At 46.1% G+C, this 27,499-nt stretch overlaps 1 protein-coding gene across 1 annotated transcript in view; it reads left to right on the plus strand.

The window, feature by feature from the left end:
- frmpd4 (FERM and PDZ domain containing 4) overlaps window positions 1-27,499 on the plus strand; it is a 138,982-nt gene that overhangs the window by 106,690 nt on the left and 4,793 nt on the right. The window contains exons 15-17 of the mRNA XM_060936630.1: window positions 19,196-19,316; window positions 19,441-20,382; window positions 23,028-24,149. Coding sequence (XP_060792613.1) covers window positions 19,196-19,316; window positions 19,441-20,382; window positions 23,028-24,149 — 2,185 coding nt within the window. The remainder of the gene's footprint in view (window positions 1-19,195; window positions 19,317-19,440; window positions 20,383-23,027; window positions 24,150-27,499) is intronic.

The raw sequence follows: 27,499 nt of genomic DNA on the forward strand, positions 1-27,499 counted from the left end.
GGTCTGCAGAGATGTTACCTGCCCATTTCCTGACTCTGGACAGGTACAGGTCTTGGATGGAGGGCAGGCTGACACCAATAATTTTCTCTGCAGACCTTATTGTCCATTGCAGTCTGTTCTTGTCCTGTTTGATGATTGATCCAAACCAAACAGTGATGAAAGAGCAGAGAACAGACTGAATGATGGCAGAGTAGAATTGTATCAGCAGCTCCTTAGACAGGTGGAGCTTCCTGAGTTGGCGCAGAAAGTACAACCTCTGCTGGGCCTTTTTGATGATGGTGACTGTGTTGGTCTCCCGCTTCAGGTCCCGGGAGATTGTGGAACCCAGAAACCTGAAGGTTTCAACAGCAGTCACAGTGTTGTTGATGATGGTGATGGGTGGGGGTGGGGGGGGCTCCTCCTAAAGTCCACTGTCATCTACGCAGTTTTGAGCGTGTTCAGCTCCAGATTGTTCTGACCGCACCAACAGACCAGCCGTTCAACCTCCCGTCTGTATGCAGACTCGTCACCATCTCGGATGAGACCAATGACCGTTGTATCATCTGGAAATTTCAGGAGTTTAACAGACAGGTCTCTTGAGGTGCAGTCATTGGTGTAAAGGGAGAAGAGCAGTGTGGAGAGCACACACCCCTGGGGGGCGCCAGTGCTGATAGTCCGGGTGCTGGATATGATGCTCCCCAGCCTCACCTGCTGCTTCCTGTCAGTCAGGAAGTTTATAATCCACTGACAGGTGGATGAGGGCACAGTGAGCTGGGTGAGCTTGGTGTGAAGGATATCTGGAACGATAGTGTTGAACGCCGAACTGAAGTCCACGAACAGGATCCTGGCGTACATCCCTGCAGAGTCAAGGTGTTGCAGTCCCATACTGATTGCATCATCCACTGACTTGTTTGCCCGGTAGGCAAACTGCAGGGGGTCCAGCAGGGGGTCTGTGATGTCCTTCAGGTGTGACAACACCAGTCTCTCAAAGGACTTCATGACTACAGATGTGAGGGCTACAGGCCTGTAGTCATTCAGTCCTGTGATGGTGGTTTTCTTGGGAACCGGGATTACTGTGGAGCGTTTGAAGCATGAGGGTACTTCACACAGCTCCAGGGATCTATTGAAGATCTGGGTGAAGATGGGGGCCAGCTGATCAGCACAGACCTTCAGACAGGAGGGTGACACACCATCTGGGCCGGGTGCCTTCCTGATCTTTTGTCTGCGAAAAAGCTGACAAACATCCTCTTCACAGATCTTGAGTGCTGGTGTGGGGTCAGAGGCAAGAGGAGGCAGAATAGCAGGGGGTGTAAATGAGTCTTTAATGTCTGAGGGGGGGGGGAGAGGTGTGAATGTGACAAATCTGCAGTAAGGCCCTGTCCACACGGCAACGGATTCAGGTGACTCCGATACAATTGCTTATCGTTTAGGCCTGGCGTCCACACGGCACCGCCGTTTTGGGTGCCCAAAACGCAATCTTTTTGAGAACGGGTTCCAGAGTGGAAAGATCTGGCAACGTTGCCGTTGTGAAGTCGTCTGGATGAGTAGAACGGGTTTGTTTACGATGACGTCACAACCACATGACTGTGAGTGCTTCACGCCGGGTAGAAGTGTAACGAATATCACCAGGATATCACCAGGAAAAAGCCTTACAGAGCACTAGTGAGAGTGAAACATGAGCTTGGATATCATTATTATTATTATTATTATTATTATTATGTTCAGTGTTAGTTCACAGTAGTAATGCAAGAAGCAGAATAGTGACAGTAATAGTGAAGCAAAAACATGCAATTGTACAAACACTGCAGATCTACAGCAAAATATTCATTTATGAAATGGTCTGATTCTTAACACCAGTAGTGCCAATGATCTTCTCATTGCGATGCGATGCGAGTTGTCAACAAATCCTATAACTTAGTTCATGAAACGCGCTTACAAAATATTTTCACTGTGAATATTTATTGTGTAATGGTGCAAAGAGAGAGAGAGAGAGAGAGAGAGACTCTGCCCTTAGGGCAGAGTCAATCCCGTCAGCAAAAATAGGGGAAAAAAGGAGCGATCTCACCTCTTCAGATGTTGGTTTTAGTCCTACAGTACATTCCTCAAAAAGGGCGTAGAGGAGCAAATTAATCCATCAACGTGTAGTATTCAATTTATTCCGGACCATTAAAGACGCCGCCTTCCGCGTAGAATCATACGTCATCCTCGCCGCCATATTGGATAGGTCAAAGCGGAGAATAAAGATTCATGCGCTGCCTTTAACTGTACCAACAGGTTTACCGTCCAAACGAGATCACATGGGATTACCTTTCACAGGTGAGAAACAACAAATTAATCCATCAACGTGTAGTATTCAATTTATTCCGGACCATTAAAGACGCCGCCTTCCGCGTAGAATCATACGTCATCCTCGCCGCCATATTGGAAAGGTCAAAGCGGAGAATAAAGATTAGCTGCGTTTAACTGTACCAACAGGTTTGCCATCCAAACGAGATCACATGGGATTACCTTTCACAGGTGAGACTGGAAAAATACTTTTCATTGTATTTGGTCATTATAATGTAATTTTACGAACAGATTTTCCTGACTTTGTGGCTAATATGAAGTCTCGCGCATAATAGTTTATGCGCATGCGTCCTTACTTCTATTGTTCTGGTGTCTCCGAAGGGACCGTCTTACAGCGCCCCTAGAGGTGTGGCATGTGTATTGCATCGTTTTCAGCAAGCGTTGCATTGCCATATGGACCTGATATTTTACTGATCGTTGCCCATTTGGACGCGATATATTTTTAAATAACATCTCGTTGCCGTTGTTGTGTGGATGTAGCCTAAAACACATTCAACTTGTCAGCCAGTTGATGGTTCATTGCAGTGTTGGGGGATGGTCTCCTGTAGTTGGTGATGTTCTTCAGGCCTCTCCACACTGACGGTGGATCGTTGGCTGAAAGGCTGCTTTTAATCCTTTCAGCGTAGTTCCTTTTAGCTGCTTTCACCTCTTTTGTCAGTGTGTTTCTGGCCTGTTTGTACAGGACTCTGTCCCCACTTCTGTAGGCCTCCTCCTTGACCTGGCAAAGCTGCCTGAGTTTTGCAGTGAACCAGGGTTGTTTGTTGTTGTGTGTGCGGAAGGTCTTGGTGGGCACACACATATCCTCACAAAAACTGATGTAAGATGTCACGGTATCAGTCAGTTCATGCAGGTCTGAAGCTGCAGCCTCAAAAACACGCTAATCAGTGCAGTCAAAGCAGGCTTGTAGTTCCACTTTGGCCTCATCGGACCATCTCCTCACTGTCTTTACCACAGGCTTAGCAGATTTCAGCTTCTGCCTGTAGGTCGGGATAAGATGAACAATGTAGTGATCAGATAGTCCCAAGTCTGCACGGGGGACAGAGTGGTATGAGTCCTTTAAAACAGTGTAACAATGGTCCAGAGTGTTAGTGTCCTGGTGGGACACTTAATGTGCTGTTTATATCTTGGCAGTTCGTGGCTGAGGTTTGCTCTGTTAAAGTCCCCCAAAACAATGAGCAAAGAGTCCGGGTGTTTTTTCTCCACGTTGTTTATCTGGTCAGCCAGGTGTTGTAACACCTCAGTAACACAAGCCTGAGGAGGGATGTAGACTCCAACCAGAATAAACAAGGAAAACTCACGGAGCATAAAATTGTTTGCAGTTATGAATAATGTCTCCAGATGAAGGACTGCATGATCTGCTTAGAACTGTGACATCAGTACACCAACCTTCGTTAATGTAAAAGCAGACTCCCCCTCCCCTCGTTTTCCCCATGAGCTCCGTTTCGTGGTCTGCTTGGTGCAGGTGAAATCCAGGCAGGTGGAGATAAGTGTCCAGGATGTGCTCACCAAGCCAGGTTTCGGTGAAGCACAAGGCAGCAGATCTGTTAAAATCCGTGTTGATTGTGTTGAGGAGCAGCAGTTCGTCCATCAGAGAGCGGACGTTAGCCAGGTGAATAGACGGGAGCGCAGTGCGAAACCCCCGCTGCCTCAGCCTGACAAAGCGCACCGGCTCACTTCCCCCGCTGTCTCCTGCGTCCTCGGTGGAGACCATAGAGAGCTGCTGCTGAAACAAGTAGCTCTGGAAAACTTTCTGGATCGATGAAAACCAATGAAAAAACTTTACTGGTGGTTATTCCAATGTTTATGAGTTCTTCTCTGCGGTATGTGACTAGAGAAGAAGCGCAAAAAACACAACAAATACACAAAAATGTAGAAAGTACGAGAGAGCAAAGTACCGAGGCAACTGTCCGCGGCGCCATCTTAATATTGTGCGAGTGCAGGCACTTACTAATGTATGCGCAGAAGAAGCAGATAAGCAGACTGTCAACAAAGCCAAAACGTGTGACTGAAATCGGTGTTGGTAAACTAGCGAGGCTCAGGAGATTGGCAAACAACGTGACGTGGAAAAGACAGAGCAAAAACGGAGAGGAAATTGCAAAAGGTCAGGAAACACTAGAGACAGTCAGAAAAGATACAAAGCTTGGTATGTACTGAAATGGCAGGACGATACTTTGCACTGGGGTGGTGTGAATGAGCGGCTTAAATAGTGGAAGCAGTGATTAAGGAAATGCGTGACAGCTGTAGTTCAGTAGGCTGGGGACAGAGGGTGCTGTGTGTCATGGGAGTTGTAGTCCTGAGTGTTTGTGGTCTGCTCCTTCACACCGGGATTACTGACAGAACCCCCACCCCCACCCCTGAGGAGCTACCTCCAGGAGCTACACTCTTTCTAGGACGACCTCTACCTCTGGGTGCTGGCTTGTTAGGACACTGGGCATGAAACTCTTGCTTCAAGAGTGGGTCGAGAATGTCCTTGGACTTAACCCAACTTTGTTCCTCAGGTCCATATCCTTCCCAATCTACCAAGTACTCGATTTGGCCTCCTCATCATCTGGAGTTGAGGATCTTGTTTACCTGGTAGATTGGGTCTCCCTCAAGGTTGAGTGCAGAGTGTTCCTGGTCTGGTGAGTTGTGGGCAAGGGGCCCTGGAATAGCAGGTTTGAGGTGTGAAATGTGGAACGCAGGGGATATTCAACAGTGAGGTGGGAGTTCAAGACGGTATGACACGTTATTGATTATTGATTTGGCGCAAGACCTTGAAGGGCCCGATGTAGCGTGGCTGGAGCTTCTTGCAGGTGTTCGCTTTTCTGAAGTTCCTTGTGGCTACCCACACCCTGTTGCCGGGGAGGAAGTCGGGAGTTGAACCTCTATGTTTATCTGTATACTTCTTGTACATGTAAAAAGCATGGATTTGATAAACTGGTCTCCTAACGAAATTGACACAGTTTTCTCGACGAGAAGCCTGGGTTCGGGGGAACCCGCCTGTCCTGCCGGAACGTCTGTGGAGGACATTGAAGATATCTACCTATTTGGAACCATGATTACCGGACTTTTGCTGATTGGATTAGGCATTGCCCTGGTATATCAAGGAAACCAGACAACGGTGACAGCTGTTCAAAGCCCCACAAAGCTGCCCGATATGATTGAAGCGGTGGGCAAAGCTGTCAGCACTGTGGCTATTAGAACTTGAACCACAACATGGTTGTCATCTTGGAGACGCTTTCGGCTTTGCAAGGAATAAGTATTTCGGAGACCAAATTGAATTGAACAGAATGGACGAAATGGACAGATATGGACGAGTGGTGTGGACATGTAAAGACTGTGTCTGTTCGAAATACCAAACAATCTCTATCTTATCGACATTTGGCTCCCTGAACAGCACCGGCCTTGATCAAGGTCGTTGCTGGGGCAACATTTCCCCCAGAAGGTCACTGCTGGGAGACACTCTCGCATTCTTTGCATTCCTTCCCCGATTTTCCGCGGTCGCTGTTTTTCACCCCCAGTGTGACAAGCGGGTGCGTGACCAGCGCCCTCATGGCTGCAGGAGTGGACGGCTGCTTGCTTGCACTGGGTTACCTCTACTTCCTTCCTCTAATTCCCTTGAGAGGGTGGGAGATCTGTGATAAAGTCAATTGCCAGATGTGACCAGGGTCTTTGTGGAATTGGCAGAGGGCATAATTTGCCGGCAGGGAGGTTCTCGGGACCTTTGCTTGGGCGCATTTGGAGCATGAGGCGATGAACTGATTGATGTTGGACAACATGTTCTCCCACCAGTACCTGTATCTTAGCATTTGGTGAGTATGTCGGCTGTTGGGATGTCCCGTGGCGGGAGATGAGTGAGCCCAGATGATGAGTTGACTGCGTAGGTTCTTGGGCACGTAGAGAAGACCAGGGGGGAGATGAATGGGGCGGGTTCGGGGCTGAGACTTGCTTATTTCTTTGCCCAGACTTGCTTATTTCTTTGGATTGCACGAAACAGGATGATGGGATGAGAGCTAGAGTCTTGTTGAGAAGGACTGAAACTTCTGGATAATGCATCTGCCTTGGTGTTTTTGGAACCTGGACAGAAAGAAATTGAGAAATTGAACCGGGTGAAGTCTAATGCCCACCTGGCCTGCCTGGGGTTTAGCCTCTTGGCCTTTCAGAGGTTCTTGTGGTCTGTGAGGATGACGAAGGGGTGCGTGGCTCCCTCTAACCAGTGCCACCATTCTTTGAAGGCTAATTCAATAGCGAGGAGCTCTCTGTTCCCCACATCATAATTCCTTTCTGCTGAAGTTAATTTTTTAGAAAAAAAAGACTATGGGGTGTAGCTTCGGTTTCTCTCCAAAGCATTGTGACAGGATGGCACCTACCCCAGTGTCGGATGCGTCTACTTACACGATGAAAGGCTTAGTGGGGTCAGGGTGTTGGAGTATGGGGGCCAAAGTGAATGCAAGCTTAAGTTGACCGAAGGCTTCCTCAGCTGCAGAGTTCCACTGTAGGCGCTTGGGGATCTTCTTCAACAGTGTGATTAGGGGAGCTGCTAAAGAGCTGAAACCTCGAATGAACCGGTGATAAAAGTTTGCAAAGCCTAGGAATCGTTGGAGCGCCTTTACAGATTTGGGTGTAGGCCAGGACATGACAGCTGCTACCTTGGAGGAGTCCATGCGCACTCCTTCAGCGCTTATGATATAGCCAAGGAAGGAGCTCTTGTTTAGATGAAACTCACACTTCTTGGCCTTTACATAGAGGTTGTTCTCTAACAGTTGCTTGAGAACGGTTCTGATGTGTTCCTGGTGACTCTGGACATCTGGAGAGTAAATCAGGATATCGTCGATATAGGCGATGACATATTTGCCCAGCATGTACCATAGCACGTCGTTGAAGCACTGGAACACACTGGGTGCCGAAGAAAGGCCGGCATGAACCGGTACTCGAAGTGCCCCGCGGTCGTGCTGAAGGCCGTCTTCCATTCGTCACCTCTCCTTATTCAGATCAGGTTGTATGCACTTCATAGATCGAGCTTTGAAAATATCTTAGTGGATCAAAGCTGTTCAAGAGCTGCTGGAACCAGGGGAAGAAGATAAGGATACTTTACAGTGACCTAGTTTAAGCCTCTGTAGTTGAAGCAAGGCCTCAGTCCACCTCCTCGTTTCTCAACAAAAAAGAAACCAGCTGATGCGGGTGACTTGGAAGGCCGGTGTTAGGGTTTTGCTGGGATTCGAACCTGGTTCGTTGGTGTGATAATCCAGCAAACCCCCACTAGGCCACCAGGGGGATGACTCAAATGCAGAGGCGTGAGGCGGAAGTAGAAAAAGAATCAAAAGGTTTATTTAAACTATATACACTATATACAGGGCAAAACAAAAGACAAAAAAAAAACAACCAAAGAGTATAATCCAAAAGAAAAGCAAAGTGCAAAAATACAAAAGCTAAGAAGATCAAAAAACACAGTACAAAGGAAACTGGAGATAAACATAGCACAAAGACTCCGTGACAAGAGGACTGAACTCAGGGGTATAAATAGACAAACTAATTAAGGACACAGGTGAAGATAATTAGGCAATTAACACAAACACAAAACACAGGAACAGTGGCGGCCTCTAGAGGCCAAAATAAACACGACATGAAAAGGAAATAACAGCGGCCTCTAGAGGCCAAAACAGTCCTAGTCCTAACAGGACCCCCCCCTCTAGGAGCGTCTCCTGACGTTCCCAGGGCGATCCGGATGGGCCGAATGGAAGTCCCGACATAGTTCTTTATCAAGGACATCCCGAGCAGGAACCCAGCAGCGCTCCTCAGGACCATAGCCCTCCCAGTCCACCAGATATTGCAACCCGCCGCGGACCCGGCGGGAGTCAAGCAGGCGATTCACAGTGAACACAGTCTGCCCCTGGAAGATGCGGGGGGGTGGGGGGTTCCTAGGGGCAGGGGCATACGTAGACGTCAGTACGGGCCGTAACAGGGAAACATGGAAAGTGGGGTTGATCCTCAGAGTCCGGGGCAACTGGAGCCGGTAGGAGACAGGGTTCACCCTGCGCACCACCTTGAAGGGGCCAATGTAGCGAGGAGCAAGCTTGCGGTTCTCCACCCGCAGTGGAAGGTCCTTAGTGGACAGCCAAACACGCTGCCCAGGGCGGAAAGCGTGTGCAGGTCTTCTATGGCGGTTGGCCTGAGTCTGGTTGGTTCTGGAGGTCTGTATGAGGGTCTTCCTGACCTTGCTCCAGGTCTTGCGACACCGTCTCACATATTGGTTGACCGAGGGCACCCCCGCGTCCTCCTCCTGGTCCGGGAACAGAGGTGGCTGGAACCCGAATTGGCACTGGAATGGCGACAGCTTGGTGGCCGATGACTGCAGGGTGTTGTGGGCGTACTCCGCCCATGGCAGCCAGGTGCTCCACGATGTCGGGTTATCCATAGCCAGGCCTCGCAGGGTGGTTTCCAGGTCCTGGTTGAGCCTCTCCGTCTGACCATTGGACTGTGGGTGAAACCCAGAGGAGAGGCTGGCAGTGGCTCCGATGACCTTGCAGAACCCGTGCCACACTCGGGAGGAGAACTGGGGCCCTCGGTCTGAGACGATGTCCTGTGGAAGACCAAAGACTCGGAAGACATGATTAAACAAAAGTTTCGCAGTTTCAAGAGCAGAGGGGAGTTTGCACAGTGGTATGAAGCGGCAGGCCTTGGAGAATCTGTCAACTAAGACCAAAATGACCGTGTTACCTTGTGACTCAGGGAGACCCATGATAAAGTCGACTGCCACGTGGGACCAGGGACGCCGGGGAATGGTCAGAGGATGCAGGAGACCCTGGGGACGCTGTCGTGGGTTCTTGGTTCTGGTGCAAACCTCACAGGACAGGACAAATGACCTTACTTCCTTCTCCATGTTAGGCCACCAGAAGCGTCTTTTCAGGAAGTCCAGGGTCCTCCGAGCTCCCGGGTGGGCGGTGAGAGGGGAAGAGTGACCCCACTGGAGAACCTTGGCCCGGGCTTGATGTGGGACGTACAAGAGGCCTGGTGGCCCCGTCCCAGGACCGGGGTCCTGGCGTTGGGCTCGTCGGACAGCCTCCTCAATACCCCAGCGGACAGGGGCCACAATCCGGGACACAGGGATAATAGGCCCGACTTCATTCTCCCTGTTAGTGGCAGAGAACAGTCTGGACAGTGCGTCAGGTTTGGTGTTCTTGGAGCCGGGGCGGTATGAGAGGGTGAAGTCAAACCGACTGAAAAACAGGGCCCACCTAGCCTGTCGAGGGTTCAGTCTCTTGGCTTGCTGGAGGTACTCCAGGTTCTTGTGGTCAGTCCAAACCAGGAATGGATGTTGTGCTCCCTCCAGCCAGTGCCTCCACTCCTCAAGGGCCAGTTTGACCGCTAGCAGTTCTCGATCCCCCACATCGTACCGGGACTCAGCAGGACTCAGGCGGTGGGAGAAGTAAGCGCAGGGGTGCAGCTTTCCTTCCGAACGTTGAGAGAGCACCGCGCCGACACCACTGTCTGAGGCGTCCACCTCCACGATGAATGGTTGGGAGGTGTCCGGGAGAACCAGAATGGGTGCCGTGCAGAAGCGGTCCTTGAGGTCTTTGAACGCCTTTTCTGCCTGAGGAGACCAGCCATAAGATCCACCTGTCCCTTTGGTGAGGTCAGACATGGGTGCTGCCACAGAACTGAAGTTCCTGATGAACTTGCGGTAGAAGTTAGCGAATCCTAAGAACCGCTGAACCTCCTTAACGGACTTGGGAGTAGGCCAATCCCGGACGGCCAGGGTCTTGGCAGGGTCCATTTGGAGTTGGCCTGTCCGTACAATAAATCCCAGAAAGGAGACCTCGGGAACATGAAATTCGCATTTCTGGGCCTTGGCGAACAGATTGTTCTGTAGCAGCCTCTGGAGAACCTGGCGGACATGGTGGCGGTGCTCCTGCACGGTCTTGGAAAAGATAAGGATGTCGTCGAGGTAGACAAAAACGTATAGGTTAATCATGTCCCTTAAGACGTCGTTGATTAGGGCCTGAAAAACAGCTGGTGCGTTGGTGAGTCCGAAGGGCATCACCTGGTATTCGTAGTGCCCAGACGGGGTGTTAAAGGCAGTCTTCCACTCGTCTCCCTGTCGGATACGGATGAGGTGGTATGCGTTCCGTAGGTCCAACTTGGTGAAGACGGTGGCGCCTTGGAGCAGGTCGAAAGCTGTGGACATCAGCGGAAGGGGATATCGGTTGCGCACAGTGATCTTATTCAGGCCCCTGTAATCAATACATGGTCGGAGCCCCCCATCCTTCTTGCCGACAAAGAAGAAGCCGGCTCCAGCAGGTGAAGTGGAGGGTCGAATAAACCCAGAGACCAGGGCATCTTTGAGGTATTCCTCCATGGCCTTGCGTTCTGGCTGAGAGAGTGAAAACAGTCTGCCACGAGGAGGGGTAGTCCCAGGGAGCAAGTCGATGGCACAGTCGTAGGCCCGGTGCGGAGGAAGAACGGCGGCCCTGCTCTTGCTGAATACCTCCTTGAGATCCCAGTACTCTGTGGGAACTTGAGATAACTCGGTGAGATCAGGGGGCTCGGCAGGAGACACAGGAGAGCTAGAGAGCAGACAAGAGGCATGGCATGCAGGGCCCCATTCCACAACCTGGCTTGTTACCCAGTCTATGCGAGGGTTGTGGCGAGTAAGCCAAGGAAGGCCTAGAATAACTGGGAACTCAGGTGAAGGAATCAGGTGCAGGGATATTTCTTCCTTGTGACCTTGAGACTGGAGGAAAACTGGAGAAGTAACTTGGGTGACTCTTCCATCACCTAACGCTTGGCCATCGAGGGCAGACACAGACAGTGGGACTTCAAGAGGTGCAGTCGGAATATTGATGCTTTGGGCGAAGTGAATATCCATAAAGTTCCCAGCCGCCCCTGAGTCTATCAAAGCTTGACAAGAGTGGACAGACTCACCCCAGGAGATGGAGACCGGGATGTAGATTCCTTGGCCAGGGAGTCCGGGAGAGAGGGTAGGCCCCGTCACAACCCTCCCTCGGCTGGACGGGGCGGTCCTTTTCCCAAGAGTTCGGGACATGATGCTCGGAAGTGACCAGGCTTGCCACAGTAGATGCAGCACTTGTCCCTCCTTCTGCGCTCCCTCTCAGATGCGGAGAGGCGAGTACGACCCACTTGCATGGGTTCTGGACAGTCACTGAAGGAGGTAGACGGTCTCCAGGTAGAGGTAGGGAGGCTGGGGGGGCTCAAGGCTTGGTGGCGTTCTCTCATCCTGTTGTCCAGACGAATAGCATGTGAGATGAGGGTTTCGAGGTCACTTGGGCATCCAATAGAGGCCAGACCGTCCTTGATGGGGTCAGACAGACCATGGTGGAAGGCTGACACCAGGGCAGTCTCGTTCCATCCACTTACTGCTGCGAGTGTTCGGAACGAGATGGCGTAATCTGCGACGCTTCCTCCTTGCCGGATGGACATGAGCTTTCGGGCTGCGTCGGTACTGATGTCTGCCTGATCGAAGACCCGAAGCATCTCTTCAGAAAACAGCTGGAAATCAAAGCACTCAGGTCCCTGTCTTTGCCAGATAGCAGTAGCCCAGGCTCGCGCCTTACCAGCTAATAAGGTGATCACAAAGGCAATCTTGCGGCGATCTGTAGTGTAGGTGGTAGGCTGAAGCTCAAAGGTGAGTTGACACTGGGTAAGGAACTCTCGGCACTCACTGTGCTTGCCGTCATACCTCTGTGGTGCAGGAAGGCTGGGTTCGCGAGGTGAAGAAGGCAGCATTGCAGGAGGCACTGGAGCAGGAGTGGGAGCTGGATCAGGAGCAGGAACTGGATCAGGAGCAGGAGATGCAGGCAGAGATGTCAGCTGTGCCAAGGTTTTCCCAATTTGCTGAAGCAGTTCCTCGTGGCGAGCGAGGGCCTCACGTTGGCTGGTGAGCGTACGTCCATGAGCGTCCATGGTCGCTCCAAAGCGTGTCAAAGCTGCCATAATTCCCTGAAGGTTGGCCGGGTAGACAGTTGAAGCAGCCTCTGCTGAGTCGGTCATGACGGAGTCTTTCTGTTAGGGTTTTGCTGGGATTCGAACCTGGTTCGTTGGTGTGATAATCCAGCAAACCCCCACTAGGCCACCAGGGGGATGACTCAAATGCAGAGGCGTGAGGCGGAAGTAGAAAAAGAATCAAAAGGTTTATTTAAACTATATACACTATATACAGGGCAAAACAAAAGACAAAAAAAAAACAACCAAAGAGTATAATCCAAAAGAAAAGCAAAGTGCAAAAATACAAAAGCTAAGAAGATCAAAAAACACAGTACAAAGGAAACTGGAGATAAACATAACAGCACAAAGACTCCGTGACAAGAGGACTGAACTCAGGGGTATAAATAGACAAACTAATTAAGGACACAGGTGAAGATAATTAGGCAATTAACACAAACACAAAACACAGGAACAGTGGCGGCCTCTAGAGGCCAAAATAAACACGACATGAAAAGGAAATAACAGCGGCCTCTAGAGGCCAAAACAGTCCTAGTCCTAACAGCCGGATATATCCCTGTTTGAGAGCCTCCTGAATATATTCCTTCATGGCCGCCTGTTCCTTTTGGGACAAGGGATAAATATGACCATGTGGAGGAGACATACTTAGCAGTAAGTCAATTGAGCAATCGTACGGCCTGTGTGGAGGTAACCTGTAGGCCTTCCCCTTACTGAAGACTTTTACAAGGTCTAAGTAACAATCCGGAATATTGTCTATGGAGTCAGATTGGGGGCTCTCTACGGAGGTAGAAGCTACTCTGATCTGAGGGAGAGAGAGGCAGTTCTGGAAGCATGTGGGTGACCATTGAAGAATTTCCTTGTTTTGCCATGAAAATAAATGGATCATGTAGCTGCAGCCAGGGATAGCCAAAGATGATGCCATGATCAATGGTGGTGGTTACATAGCGTGATATGAATTCTTTGTGCAAAGGCCCTATTTGAATCTGTACTGGTTGTGTGTGAGTGGTGACCAGTCCATTGCCTATGGGTCCTCCATCGATGGTCTTGATACTGAGTGCGCTGTGCAGGGGGATGGTAGGCAGGTCGAGGTTCTGCATGATGGCACTACTGATAAAGCTCCCCTCTGCCCCTGAATCAATAAAAGCAGATAAGACATCAGTGGAGGACCCTACCCTGAGTAGGACTGGGATGGTAAAGGATTTAGAACTGAATTTTCTCACCGGACTTATGGAGCTTACAGGCCTCTCTGTTGGGGTCTCTCGGGCTGGTCGTACGGGACATTGCCGAATGCTATGCTCAGGGCTCCCACAGTAGAAACATAACCCCTCCTTGCGCCACCTAGCACATTTGACGCGGGTTAGACGGGTGCATGAGAGCTCCATGGGTGAGCCATCCTCCATAGACTGGGCAGATTTGCTATTGAAGTGGATAGATGGTCAGTGCTTTAACAATTGGTCGAGTCGAATAGTTAAGTCAATGAGGGAGTCCAGAGTGAGGCTCTCATCTCTACAAGCCAGCTCACTAACGATCTCTGGACGTAAGCCTTGGCAAAAGACCACTTTCAGTGCCGGATCGTTCTACCCACTGGCAGCTGCTAGTGTCCTGAATTCCAACGCATATTCAGCAACACTTCTGGAGCCTTGGGGACTGGCGAGGAGACTCTCTCCAACCTCTATCCCTTCTGGTTCCTGATCAAACACCCTTTTAAACATGGTGAGGAATTGTTCATAGGGCTTGGTTTGCTCGTGCCCCTTATTCCAAACTGCGGTGGCCCAGTGAAGTGCTTTGCCCAAGAGAAAAGATATAAATTTTGCGATCTTGTGCTCCTCCAATAAATGCGGCATGGTGGAAAAATACATAAACATTGCAGTAAAAAACCCTTCCATACAATGATGTCTCCAGGTGTCTTTCTATCGCACAACTTTTAGACAGTCTTCTTTTTCTTTTAAAGCCACTACACAGTGGAATGCACTGTCAGGGGATTTAAAGAGCTGTCTCTCCATCAGGAGCTTCAAATCACAACTGAAATGTTTCCTAAAAAACAGTCAAAACTGTAATCACTGATTCATGGTGCTGACAGAATGTGTTTGTGTTGGATGCGGCTGTGTGTGAGAGTGTGTGTGCCTATGTGCGAGTTTGGGATGTAGGGGGTTTGGACACTCATGTGAGTGATTTGTTAACTGTACGAGTGGAGTTTGCTATTTGGGTGAGGTAGGGGGTCTGGATATTTATTTTGTATGTTTTATGTATTGTTGTTTTTATGTCTTGCCTGGGACTGCAGATGTAAATTAGCCTGAGGCTAATTCTGGTACGATGCATTAAATGGCAACATTTATGTTTTAATTGTACATGGTCCCAGGGTGCGATTTGTCAAAAAAACAGAAGGGGGGATGTTTTTTTTTTTTTAATCATGAAACGTCACAAAATTAAGGTAACAATAGGCTAACAGCTCAATAACATCCGATGATATCAAATGAATAACACTAAATGAAAATGAACACTAAACGAATTAACAAACACTAAACGAAAACGAACACTAAACTAAATAGTAAATTCATCTTCCTATCGCTCTGACTAAATACACGAACACTAACACACAAAAAAGTTCGCATTGCTTGTCGCGTTGCTGTGATGTTTCTCTCCCTCTGGATTAAATGGACAGTGACTCGAAAATCACTAAAATACATGAATACTAAATGAACAGTTTGCTCTGATGGCGCAGTTCATGTGGCCTTTTCTGCTTTCCCATCGGTGCGCTATCCGCCGCGTTTCGCCCTTCTTTAATCCACATTTCTGCGAATTTCTCAGCAGGGAAGGAACGCACGTCTGGCCCATTGACAGTGAGGAAAAGAAGGCTGTTCAATGTGGATACATTCATTCTGTTGCGCTCATCAGTAAGGATGTGATTCATGGCGCTAAATCCACGTTCACACTCTGCTGTTGACACGGGAAGCGTGGAGACGACAGAAAGCAAGTTGAGGAGATTTTCTCCTTGGACTCCGTTGAACTTGTACTGTCGAAATTCTTTCAGCAGCAGAGCGGTGTCAGAGACCTCAGCTGCCAGGTTTTTTTTAATTCTGACAAGTTTGTCTTCCCCAAACAGAATGCGCTCGCCTTCATCCTTCGGCCAGCTTAAGGGGCACAGCGCAGCACACGCAGCAAGCACACCGTTGTCGTCCAGCCTGCACTCCACGGATATTGTTATTATCTACAATGTATCTATTTGCTGGGGACGTTCGTGAACATCAAAGCTGCCACTTCGGGTCATTTTGAAAGTGAGTGCAATGTAGACCATAGAAAACTGTGTCACAACATGCCTGTCATGTCAACTTTTTTTTTGGTTTGTTTGTTTTATTGATGGGGTTGTCCCCGAGGATTTTTTTCAGCAGAGATAAAAACCAGAGGGGGGGATGATCCCCACCATCCCCCCTAGCAAATCGCACCCAGCATGGTCCCTTATAAAATAAACTGAAACTGAACTTCTCTGGAGTGGGGAGTTGAAGCGCTGGGCTAGGAAGAGGCTCGGAGCATGTTAGGAGGGCCTGCAATATCACAGATGTGAGCTGTGTCATCCAAGTGTTGAGGTCGACAAGTATCTGTTGATGTTCTCCTAGCAAATGCCCCTGTGCGTTTAGAGCAGTCTGTTTAGGACCCTCCACTACATCCATTACGGCGAAGTATCCTGTGAGAGTGCAGGCACTTACTGATGTATGTGCGGAGGAAGCAGATAAGCAGACTGTCAACAAAGCCAAAACGTGTGACTAAAATTGGTGGCAGTAAACTAGTGAGGGTCAAGCGATCGGCGAACAATGTGATGTGGAAAAGAGGCTATTAAACGCATAAACATTATGAGACTTAACATATATACGTATAATATATAATATAATAACAAGAAGAAAGCTGAAATCATCGCCTGTGCAAATCAGTGGGAAATCTGTGGGTGTAATTTCATTTTGACAAGAGTCTCAAAATCAGGATGGCATGATCGGATACATCTGTTGATTCATCTTGAGTGCACAATAGTCACTTGGCTGAATGCGTGTTACTGTCTGCTGATTTATGTTCTCAGACACATCTGATGTTCTCCTCTGAATGGTGTCACTGGAGAGTGGGATTTTTTTTTTCAATGCAGGATTTGTGGCAGATTCGGCAAGGAGTTCTCTGGTCATGTTAACTGCAGAGGATAAAATAAGATATCTAAATGATCTCAAAATGTCTTAAATTGTCTCTAAATGTCTTAAAATATGGCACACACCCAGAAGACAAGCATGGCTTGTTCAGACCCACACTGTGCACACTATGTGGTGAGCTACTGGCTGCAGAAAGCATGAAACCATCAAAATTCTAAATTTTGATGGTTTCATGCTTTCTGCAGCCAATAGCTCACAGCACAGAACACAGTGTGGGTCTGAACAAGCCATGCTTGTCTTCTGGGCATGTGCCATATTTTATGTAATGATCTAATCTTATAGATTAGAATCTTCATAGTGTTTTCCAGCCTTTTCTAGGAAGATGGAATTTCACTCCATCCATCCATGTAAGCACCAACTGTTTACAGATAAATTAGCACCAAAATTAACAAAATGTGATTGGATGCACATGACACAACAAATGTTTTTTATTGGCTATAACAACATGTATGTGGATTTTCATTTGCGTTAAGCAGTGTTTTTTAAGCCAATTATAAGTCAAGTTTATTTTTTATAACACTTTTAACGATAGACATTGTCACAAAGCAACTTTACAGAAAATGAAAGGCTTTAAACATGAGCTAATTTTATCCCTAATCTTTCCCCAATGAGCAAGCCTGTGGCGACAGTGCCAAGGTAAAACTCCTTCAGACGACACGAGGAAGAAACCTTGAGAGGAGCCAGACTCAAAAGGGAACCCATCTTCATTTGGATGATAACAGACAACATGATTATAAATAACTTGCTTCTATAACAGTGTCCTATATAGTCACAAAGTATAACTGTGAAACCAGGAAATTCATTATAATCTTAATATGAAATCTGTTTTGTTAAAGTTATAAACTGTTCACTGATGGAAACTTGAGTGCAAAACTGTTCATGACAACTGCAGTCCTAAAGTTAGCAATTTAACTGTAGTCCTCAGCCATAAAAGCATTACTGTAAGTTTCCAGAGCCATCTTCCAAGTATGACTTTCAACTGTCCGTATGGGGCCGTTCTCCACAGGAGCAACGAGATGAGACTCCAGTCAGATGTAGGGCATCAGAATGGATCAGGCAGGCCTCATAAAGAGCCCATGACCAAAAAATAGGTACGCTATGGGTACATGTGGCTACTGCTTATAAATAAAATTGTTTTCTGATTCCATGTCCATACAGTAAATATATATATATATACTCTATGAGGCAGTAGCCACAAAAATGAAGCATAATCCAAAAATGAACTATTCAAAAATCACAGAAGTGAAATATACCAAGTGTCTGTACTTTATATTATTCTACTCTTACCTCTTATAGTTTTTGAAACTGAAACCTCTGAACCAAGGCTGACATACACATGCTGCGGCCATGACCGAAACTCTTATTTCCTGGAAAAGGCCCGGCTACATTACACATGGGACCAATGGCCGAAGAAGGCGAGGAAAGGGGGACAACCTGGAGTATATTTTATAAAATAAAAATAGGAACGCACTTGGGCGGCACGGTGGTGTAGTGGTTAGCGCTGTCGCCTCACAGCAAGAAGGTCCTGGGTTCAAGCCCCGGGGCCGGCAAGGGCCTTTCTGTGTGGAGTTTGCATGTTCTCCCCGTGTCCGCGTGGGTTTCCTCCGGGTGCTCCGGTTTCCCCCACAGTCCAAAGACATGCAGGTTAGGTTAACTGGTGACTCTAAATTGACCGTAGGTGTGAATGTGAGTGTGAATGGTTGTCTGTGTCTATGTGTCACCCCTGTGATGACCTGGCAATTTGTCCAGGGTGTACCCCGCCTTTCGCCCGTAGTCAGCTGGGATAGGCTCCAGCTTGCCTGCGACCCTGTAGAAGGATAAAGCGGCTAGAGATAATGAGATGAGATGAGGATCGCACTTTCCCTTGGTAATAAGCATAAACATGTCTGAAAGCAATTTCTTTAGTCTAGTCCATTTATTTCGAATAGTGAACCGAACTGTATAAACTCACTGGCCATTTTAATAGGAGCACCTGTATGCGCATGCGCAGTGTGTTGTTGTTACACTCATTCTTATATTCTTATAACATGATGACATAGTGGCTCCTGCCTCTATGAGGCAGTAGCCACAAAAATGGACCCATGAGTTGAGAAACACTGGATTAATGGATGGATAAATGGATTGGAAGGTGTTTGGATAGATGGGTGGATTGATGGATTCCACAGAGTACAATCGGAAGGATAGATGGATGGATTGAAATGTTTTGATAAGATCATGAGGGTCATGTGAATGGGTGTGAACTTATGAAGTGTGGATGGATAGATGGGGATTTGTTTGGATGGATTGATGGATGGATGAAGGTGTAGTAGATGAATGAATTGAGAGATGTTGCCTGTGATACCTGGACTTGTGGTTGAATGAATGGGGGTATTTAGGTAGATGGATGGGGTAAGATACAAAAAGATGAGGTGGATGGAATGATTGATCACTGAGGGTGTTTGGATGGATTCATGAATGGATTAATTGATTGATGGACAAGATGAAAGTCTTGGTGGAGCTCTCCATGCTGGACTGGAATTGGATGAATATATGACATTTTCATTTGTGTTAGCAAGGGAAGTTTGGTGCAATTGTTTGGTGCACTGATGTATTAGAACTGGATATATAGAAGATGAATATAAAGGTGGCACTTTATGTGCTGCTATATGTGTGATGAATGGATTTTTTTTCCTAAATATTCCTACTAGTATTGGTCATTTATTCTGTTTTCAAACTACATTTAGATTTTGTTGTTTTGTCAGCCCATCATGCTAATAATGGAGTCAAGTGATGCAATGAATCTGGCATGCCTGACTGCGGGTTACTACAGACTGCTGGTGGATTCACGGCGCTCCATCTTTAACATGGCCAACAGCACATCTGGTAAGAGTGGATTCATAGATATGGATGCATGCATTCATGGGGGTGTTTAAAAACTTGAAACATTCTATACTATTTGTCCCTCTCTTTTCTGGCTTTAACTGATGTGCCACCTCTCTTTTGTTAGGCCATGATTTGCGGGAAAAGCACAAGTTTCAAGCGATTGAGTGGAACTATGGTTCCTGTACTGGGTGTGAGGACCACAGTGGTAGGCTCTCAGACTCAGACTCCACCCCTTTGTATATTACTGAGCTCCACCAAGCGCACCAATCAGGCAGGGGCACCTGTATGCAAAGCCATGCACAAGCACAGCCCTTTTTCAGGGGCCAGTCTGATGAGTCACCCAAGAGTGCCAAGGTGTCTTTTATATTTGGAGATGCTCCACTGGATAGCATGAATCCCCAGCATTTGGGGTACCAAAGGTTGATGGAGGATATTCCGGAGGTTTTGGATGATCAACGGCCACTTTATCTGCATCAGGATGACTATAAACCCTTGGATTCTTGTTTGGATATGGATGGCTTCCAATATGGGAATCACATGGTCTACGGTGATGGTAAGATCTTTGGTACTGCTGAAGGAATTGAGGAGCCACTCCTGCATGATATCTGCTATGCTGAAACCACCGATGATGCTGAGGATGAAGATGACATTAGTTGTGAGGATGACATGTCAGTGATGGCAATGGCGGATTCTCGAGAAAGAGGTCTGTCACTGCTTTCCCTGTCGGAATCCAGCGACGATATCATTGACCTGACTTCTCTTCCACCGCCACCAGAGGGAAATGATGTAGAAGACAATGATGTGCTTTTGCAGTCGCTAAACTTGGCCATAGCTGCACCACCACCAGGGTTTAGGGACAGCTCAGATGAAGATGAGCACCAAGGAGAACAAATGAGGGCTAAAAGAAACTTGGACATCCCAGTGTCACTAATTGACTCCGTGCCGATGAACGTGGACAGAGGGACAGAGGAAGTGTTTGATAATGCTGTTGTTTCCACTTTGAAAGCGCTAGAAGCTTTGGCAGCCTCTGAAGATCAGTCCCACCCACAGTCGGACAATAATTCAGGTTCTTACTCTATTGTAACGTTCATTCATTGATGAAGTCCTTCAGCCATTGATTTTTGATTATTTTTAAAATGTACAGTCCATTCCCCCACCTATATTTCCGTATAGTTTCACATATTTATTTTTATTATACATACAAGTGAACTCTTTTTGTTTGTTTGTTTTGAGATGTTGCTTTCTTTTCCCTGAACCATTTGTTCGTTTTGGTCCATTGTTGATGTTGTAAACATATTCATTGGTTTCATTGTCTTTGTCATTTTTTTTTGTACAAATAAAAGATTGAAAATATGAGCAAAATTACTTGTATGGTGTGAAGGCTTGTTATGGTGTCATGGTTTCACGGTTAGTTACAGAGTTCAATCTAATGGTAATCCTTTGATTTTATTGAACTATATTTTATTCTCTGTTTTACTAAAAGCATATATATTGTAGATAAACATGAAGATGGTACTGTTTTATCTCATTTGCTAGCTACATTTTACTAAGGTCAGACAAAGCAAAAGTTTTATGTTATGCTGCTAGTACATGTTATACTACAGCCATATTTGGTGTGTATAATCTAGTCCTAGTTACATCATGGTATAAATAAATTAAAAAAAGCAATGTGAAGAGCAATAGTTAAAAGCATGGCCTTTCCATGGTAATATGGTTAGCTTTATATATTAGTAGCAACATGACTAGTGTATATACCAATAATTTAAGCTTGGTTTACCAATGATGAACTCTTTGGATGAGCTCTTTCTGTTTACTTGCTTTTTGGTTATGTCATGTTAAGCAAGGTTACAAATTTGGTCTTGAGATCCTCCACCCACAGAAAAAAAACAAAGTTTGGAAAATATGGGATAAATAAACATACAAATAAACAGGTAGATCAGGCGAAAATGCAAATTCAGTCCAAATTGCTTGAAACTGCTCTCACTGAAGGTCCGGGTTCGAGCCCCATGGCCGGCAAGGGCCTTTCTGTGTGGAGTTTGCATGTTCTCCCCGTGTCTGCATGGGTTTCCCCCACAGTCCAAAGACATGCAGGTTAGGTTAACTGGTGACTCTAAATTGACCGTAGGTGTGAATGTGAGTGTGAATGGTTGTCTGTGTCTATGTGTCAGCCCTGTGATGACCTGGCGACTTGTCCAGGGTGTACCCCGCTTTTCGCCCGTAGTCAGCTGGGATAGGCTCCAGCTTGCCTGCGACCCTGTAGAACAGGATAAAGCGGCTAGAGATAATGAGATGAGATGAGTATTTAATTAGTATGAATTATGCTAATTAGGTAAAACAGTTAAATTGGTACACTCAATAAAAATTTTTAAAAAAGATAATTTCTAATACCCTCTTTGTGCTCTGTAGGCCTTTGTATTTCTCAAACATAGGGCCTACTAGTGTTTATATGAAAGAATATAAATGATAATATTCACAGCTTTCAAGGCTATCCTCAAAAAAACTGTGAGCCACATCCAATAAACAATTCCAATTAATTGAACTGAAATTGGGCAGCACAGTGGTGTAGTGGTTAGCACTGTCACCTCACAGCAAGAAGGTCCAGGTTTGAGCCCAGTGGCCGATGAGGGCCTTTCTGTGTGGAGTTTGCATGTTCTTCCCGTGTCGCGTGGGTTTCCTCTGGGTGCTCCGGTTTCCCCCACAGTCCAAAGACATGCAGGTTAGGCTAATCGATGGCTCTAAATTGACCATAGGTGTGAGTGTGAATGATTGTTTGTGTCTATGTGTCAGCTCTGCGATGACCTGGCGACTTGTCCAGGGTGTACCCATAGTCAGCTGGGATAGGCTCCAGCTTGCCTGCGACCCTGTACAGGATAAGTGGCTACAGATAATGGATGGATGGATGAATTGAAATTGACACTTGCGTTTCTGACTTCCGTTTTTAAAAAAAAAATCATTCTGACCACTAAGATCTCAATATTTTTCATCAAAACCACTACAGATATATTCTAAAATAGTTATTTATTTACAGGAATCAGTTTGATTTGAAAAAAAAAATAAGTAGGCAAAACTATGAAAACTCACTTCAAAGTCTCCCGTGACTCATAACATCAAAACTAGCTGACGGGAAATTTTGCTGAATACTTCATCAGAAACCGTGAGAGCTGGAGAATATCCCTATAAAAGTTATCTGATTGATATTCATGAGTAATCCAGTCGGAAATCAATCAGAAGAGAGCCTGACTGCTTTCCCCTCACTCAAAAAGCACCGGCAGTTTCCTGATGTCACGTGAGCAGAGTGTACTCTGTTGTACCAATTCAACCTGCTGTTACTCCCAAAGTACTGAACAGATCTTAATGAGATACATTTATTTGGAAAGCAGAGATTATAAGCTTTTTAATGATATTATTCATGATAGAAAATATTCAAGAGTTAAGTAATGACAGATTTGGAAACTTTGATGAGCGTCTGTATGCACAATTTTCACAGCACGACCAGTGAGCATCTGATACCGTATGCCTATAAACTATTGTTTTAACGACAATATCAGTGTTATATTGTAAATGTGTGGTTTTCCACATGCTTGTGTGATTTTAAATGGCACCTTCATGATAACTGATACCGTGAAACTGTGATTTTTTTTTTTTTAGAGATTATCATCCCATTAAAATGTCAAATATTGGCTAAAACATTTGTCTTTCTGTGACACACAGGTGTAGAAATATCTCGATCCTATAGTCCTGAGTCCGCTTCAGATTCTGGAAATGAAACTAATTCCTCTGAAATGACAGAAAGCTCAGAGCTAGCAGGAGCTCAGAAACTCTCAGATAATCCGCTGAAAATGTTTGTGGCCACTGCTGAAGGGTATCAGACACTGGATGCAGAGAAAACAGAGTTTCGTTTGAGGGCCACATCTAGAAACCAGGAGGAAGAACTGAAGTCCACAGCTGTGGCTTCATGTCAGGCCCTCCATTCAGACCATTTGGAGATGGAACCTGAAACAATGGAGACCAAATCGCTGTCTGATTACTTCAACAAAATGCACATGGACGCCATGATGGGCAAGAGACAAGGAAAAGTTGATGAGGGAGACTGCAGATTGGGAATTGCAAGCAAAAATGAATCATCACAAATAAAGCCAGTTGGATCTAATGCAGAGGATGTTGTTGGGAGATACAACAATGTAAATTCAAGAGAACCTCTTCACACAGGGTTTGACCTTCAGAGGATGACTTTTCCACTTCAGGACAAGAATGCACGATCACAACAGGTCCTGAACTGTAAATCAGAGGAGAACATTTTCTCTAAGGCACCAAAGTGTGGCAGCTCTAACACCATCGCTCCAAGTAATCTAAGAGGATCGCTGATGGACCTGAACGCTCGCTCAGCTGCAAATGAAGCTTACTTAATTGACCAAGCCACAAATGACCAGCAAAGCAAGGTACCATCATCTGAGATGGAAGTGACGCAGTTATATGAGTACCATTTAACAAAGAGGATGTCCTCGCTCCAGAGTGAAGGAATTTATTCCCTGCAGAGTTCGCAGTGCTCATCCATTGATGCAGGATGCAGTACAGGAAGTAGCAGCTGCGTGACGCCCATGGATTCACCACTCTGCACTGCTGAGAACATCCACCTGATCACTGAACCTTCTTTGAAAGGCCTTGGATACCCAAATTCAGAAGAAAAAGGCTACAGCCAAAGTCCCCATCGCAAACTCATCCATCAGACTTTAAATCCTTCATTTTTACGAAAGCATCATGCAACACCTGGTACAGAGTCCAGCATGGGACGCGAAGGATGCCAAAGGATGGCTAAGATTAGAGAAACTACAGGTATTTTCCATAGAATCTTGGCTCCATTTCTTAAATCTGAATTGTATTCCTGTGTTGTGTCATACATTTCTATACTGTATATGGCGTATGTATTTTGGACTGTTTACAATATATAGATGGGTGGCACGGTGGTACAGTGGCTAGCACTGTTGCTTCATAGCAAGAAGGTTCTGGGTTTGAGCCCAGTGGCCAATGGGTGCCTTTCTGTGTGGAGTTTGCATGTTCTTGTGTCTGCATGGGTTTCCTTTGGGTACTCCGTTTCCCCCCACGGTTCAAAGACATGCAGTTAGGATAATTGGCTACTCTAAATTGTCCATATGTGTGAATATTTGTGAGTGCGCAGAAAGAAACTGGCCACCCTACTGCTGCAATTCTGGCCAAGTCTACTAAAACAGGGTTTGCCTCAAGCCTGGATCCGGTTCGGCAGTGACAAAGATGACAATATATAGATCATCAGGGCTTTCCCCAAAGTGCGGATGCGCAGCGCTCCACCACACTGTGCAATGTCAGCACCGTGCTATCACTTGCACGCCAAAAAAAAAAAATCAATACCATAAATTGAACAATGCAGAGTACTTTCCACACCTAAATATCTCCTGTTCCCCTCTGAAAATTACTAATAATTCTAGAAATAGGAAGATATTGAAATATACAGGTCTAGACCCGGGCTATTCAATTGACTGCCCTCTGACCGGGTCCGGCCCACAAGGCAATTTGTACTGACCCTTTAAGTATTGTTATTATTTAAAAAAAAAGTAAAAAAAAAAAACATGTCCAGGCACAGGCGCTGCTCTCCTCTCTTGCGCCTCCGGCTCTTCTAACTATGGTCCTGTTCTTGCTAGCATGTTAGTTAGACAAAATGTCTCTTTCTACTTTAAAGGAGCAAAAAAGTTGATGCAGCAAACAGACAGTTCCACAGTGAGTGGACAGAGAAGGACCCTTTCGGTGTGAATATTGACAGAGAGTTTGCACTGAAAGCAAAGGAGCTGGTAACGTCATTAAATGAAGCGTCTTTACAACTCGAACTCACTGACATTCAGTCATCAGATGACCTGCGACAGTCATTACAGCTGGCAGGTTCTGATAAGTTTTGGACTCATGACGGCAGCCACGAGAAATTCCCTCATTCAAGGGGTCTTACTCTTTTTAACCTCACAATGTTTGGCAGTACTTACACATGCGAATTGTCATTCTCACACATGAATGCCATTAAAACTAATAATCAAGCATCCCTCACTGCCCAGAATCTACACCACTGTATGCGTATTGCCCTGACCACGTACAGTGGGGCAAAAAAGTATTTAGTCAGTCACCAATTGTGCAAGTTCTCCCACTTAAAAAGATGAGAGAGGCCTGTAATTTTCATCATAGGTATACTGTACCTCAACTATGAGAGACAAAATGAGAAAAAAAAAATCCAGAAAATCACATTGTCTGATTTTTAAAGAATTTATTTGCAAATTATGGTGGAAAATAAGTATTTGGTCAATAACAAAAGTTCATCTCAATACTTTGTTATATACCCTTTGTTGGCAATGACAGAGGTCAAACGTTTTCTGTAAGTCTTCACAAGGTTTTCACACACTGTTGCTGGTATTTTGGCCCATTCCTCCATGCAGATCTCCTCTAGAGCAGTGATGTTTTGGGGCTGTCGCTGGGCAACACGGACTTTCAACTCCCTTCAAAGATTTTCTATGGGGTTGAGATCTGGAGACTGGCTAGGCCACTCCAGGACCTTGAAATGCTTCTTACGAAGCCACTCCTTCGTTGCCCGGGCGGTGTGTTTGGGATCATTGTCATGCTGAAAGACCCAGCCACGTTTCATCTTCAATGCCCTTGCTGATGGAAGGAGGTTTTCACTCAAAATCTCACGATATATGGCCCCATTCATTCTTTCCTTTACACGGATCAGTCGTCCTGGTCCCTTTGCAGAAAAACAGCCCCAAAGCATGATGTTTCCATCCCCATGCTTCACAGTAGGTATGGTGTTCTTTGGATGCAACTCAGCATTCTTTCTCCTCCAAACACGACAAGTTGAGTTTTTACCAAAAAGTTCTATTTTGGTTTCATCTGACCATATGACATTCTCCCAATCCTCTTCTGGATCATCCAAATGCTCTCTAGCAAACTTCAGACGGGCCTGGACATGTACTGGCTTAAGCAGGGGGACACATCTGGCACTGCAGGATTTGAGTCCCTGGCGGCGTAGTGCGTTACTGATGGTAGCCTTTGTTACTTTGGTCCCAGCTCTCTGCAGGTCATTCACTAGGTCCCCCCGTGTGGTTCTGGGATTTTTGCTTACCTTTCTTGTGATCATTTTGACCCCATGGGGTGAGATCTTGTGTGGAGCCCCAGATCGAGGGAGATTATCAGTGGTCTTGTATGTCTTCCATTTTCTAATAATTGCTCCCACAGTTGATTTCTTCACACCAAGCTGCTTACCTATTGCAGATTCAGTCTTCCCAGCCTGGTGCAGGTCTACAATTTTGTTTCTGGTGTCCTTTGACAGCTCTTTGGTCTTGGCCATAGTGGAGTTTGGAGTGTGACTGTTTGAGGTTGTGGACAGGTGTCTTTTATACTGATAACGAGTTCAAACAGGTGCCATTAATACAGGTAACGAGTGGAGGACAGAGGAGCCTCTTAAAGAAGAAGTTACAGGTCTGTGAGAGCCAGAAATCTTGCTTGTTTGTAGGTGACCAAATACTTATTTTACTGAGGAATTTACCAATTAATTCATTAAAAATCCTACAATGTGATTTCCTGGATTCTTTCCCCCGTTCTGTCTCTCATAGTTGAAGTGTACCTATGATGAAAATTATAGGCTTCTCTCATCTTTTTAAGTGGGAGAACTTGCACAATTGGTGGCTGACTAAATACTTTTTTGCCCCACTGTACACACCTGACTTCCCTGCTCTTGCTAAATCGAAAAAAAAAGTCATTTCTCTCATTAGATGGCAAATGTTGGCTGATTTTTGAAATGTCTGATGCAATTTCAATAGAATTAATTTGCCTTGATAAAACACTGCACTGATATGTTGTCATATAATTCCCCAGAGGAAAACATTGCTTCTTACAACAGTCTTGTCTTTGTGTTTCAGAAACAAATCATCTCTCTCTTTTTTCTTTTCTTTTCTCTCTCTCTTTCTGTCTTTTTCTCCTAAAGGGGTTTTAGAAGAAACAAGCCAGAATTCAGTAAAATCTTGCCAGTGCCTCATAACGTTACTTCTTAATTGGAACTCCTAAGAAATAGTCTATTGTCAAAGCCCAATTAAGTCCAATTTAAGTTCAACTTAAGATCTTAAAATACTCTTCTGCTATTCTTTTGCTCCTAACGGGATTTTAGGAGAAAC

Source organism: Neoarius graeffei, chromosome 13, assembly GCF_027579695.1.
Source record: "Neoarius graeffei isolate fNeoGra1 chromosome 13, fNeoGra1.pri, whole genome shotgun sequence".
Taxonomy (NCBI): domain Eukaryota; kingdom Metazoa; phylum Chordata; class Actinopteri; order Siluriformes; family Ariidae; genus Neoarius; species Neoarius graeffei.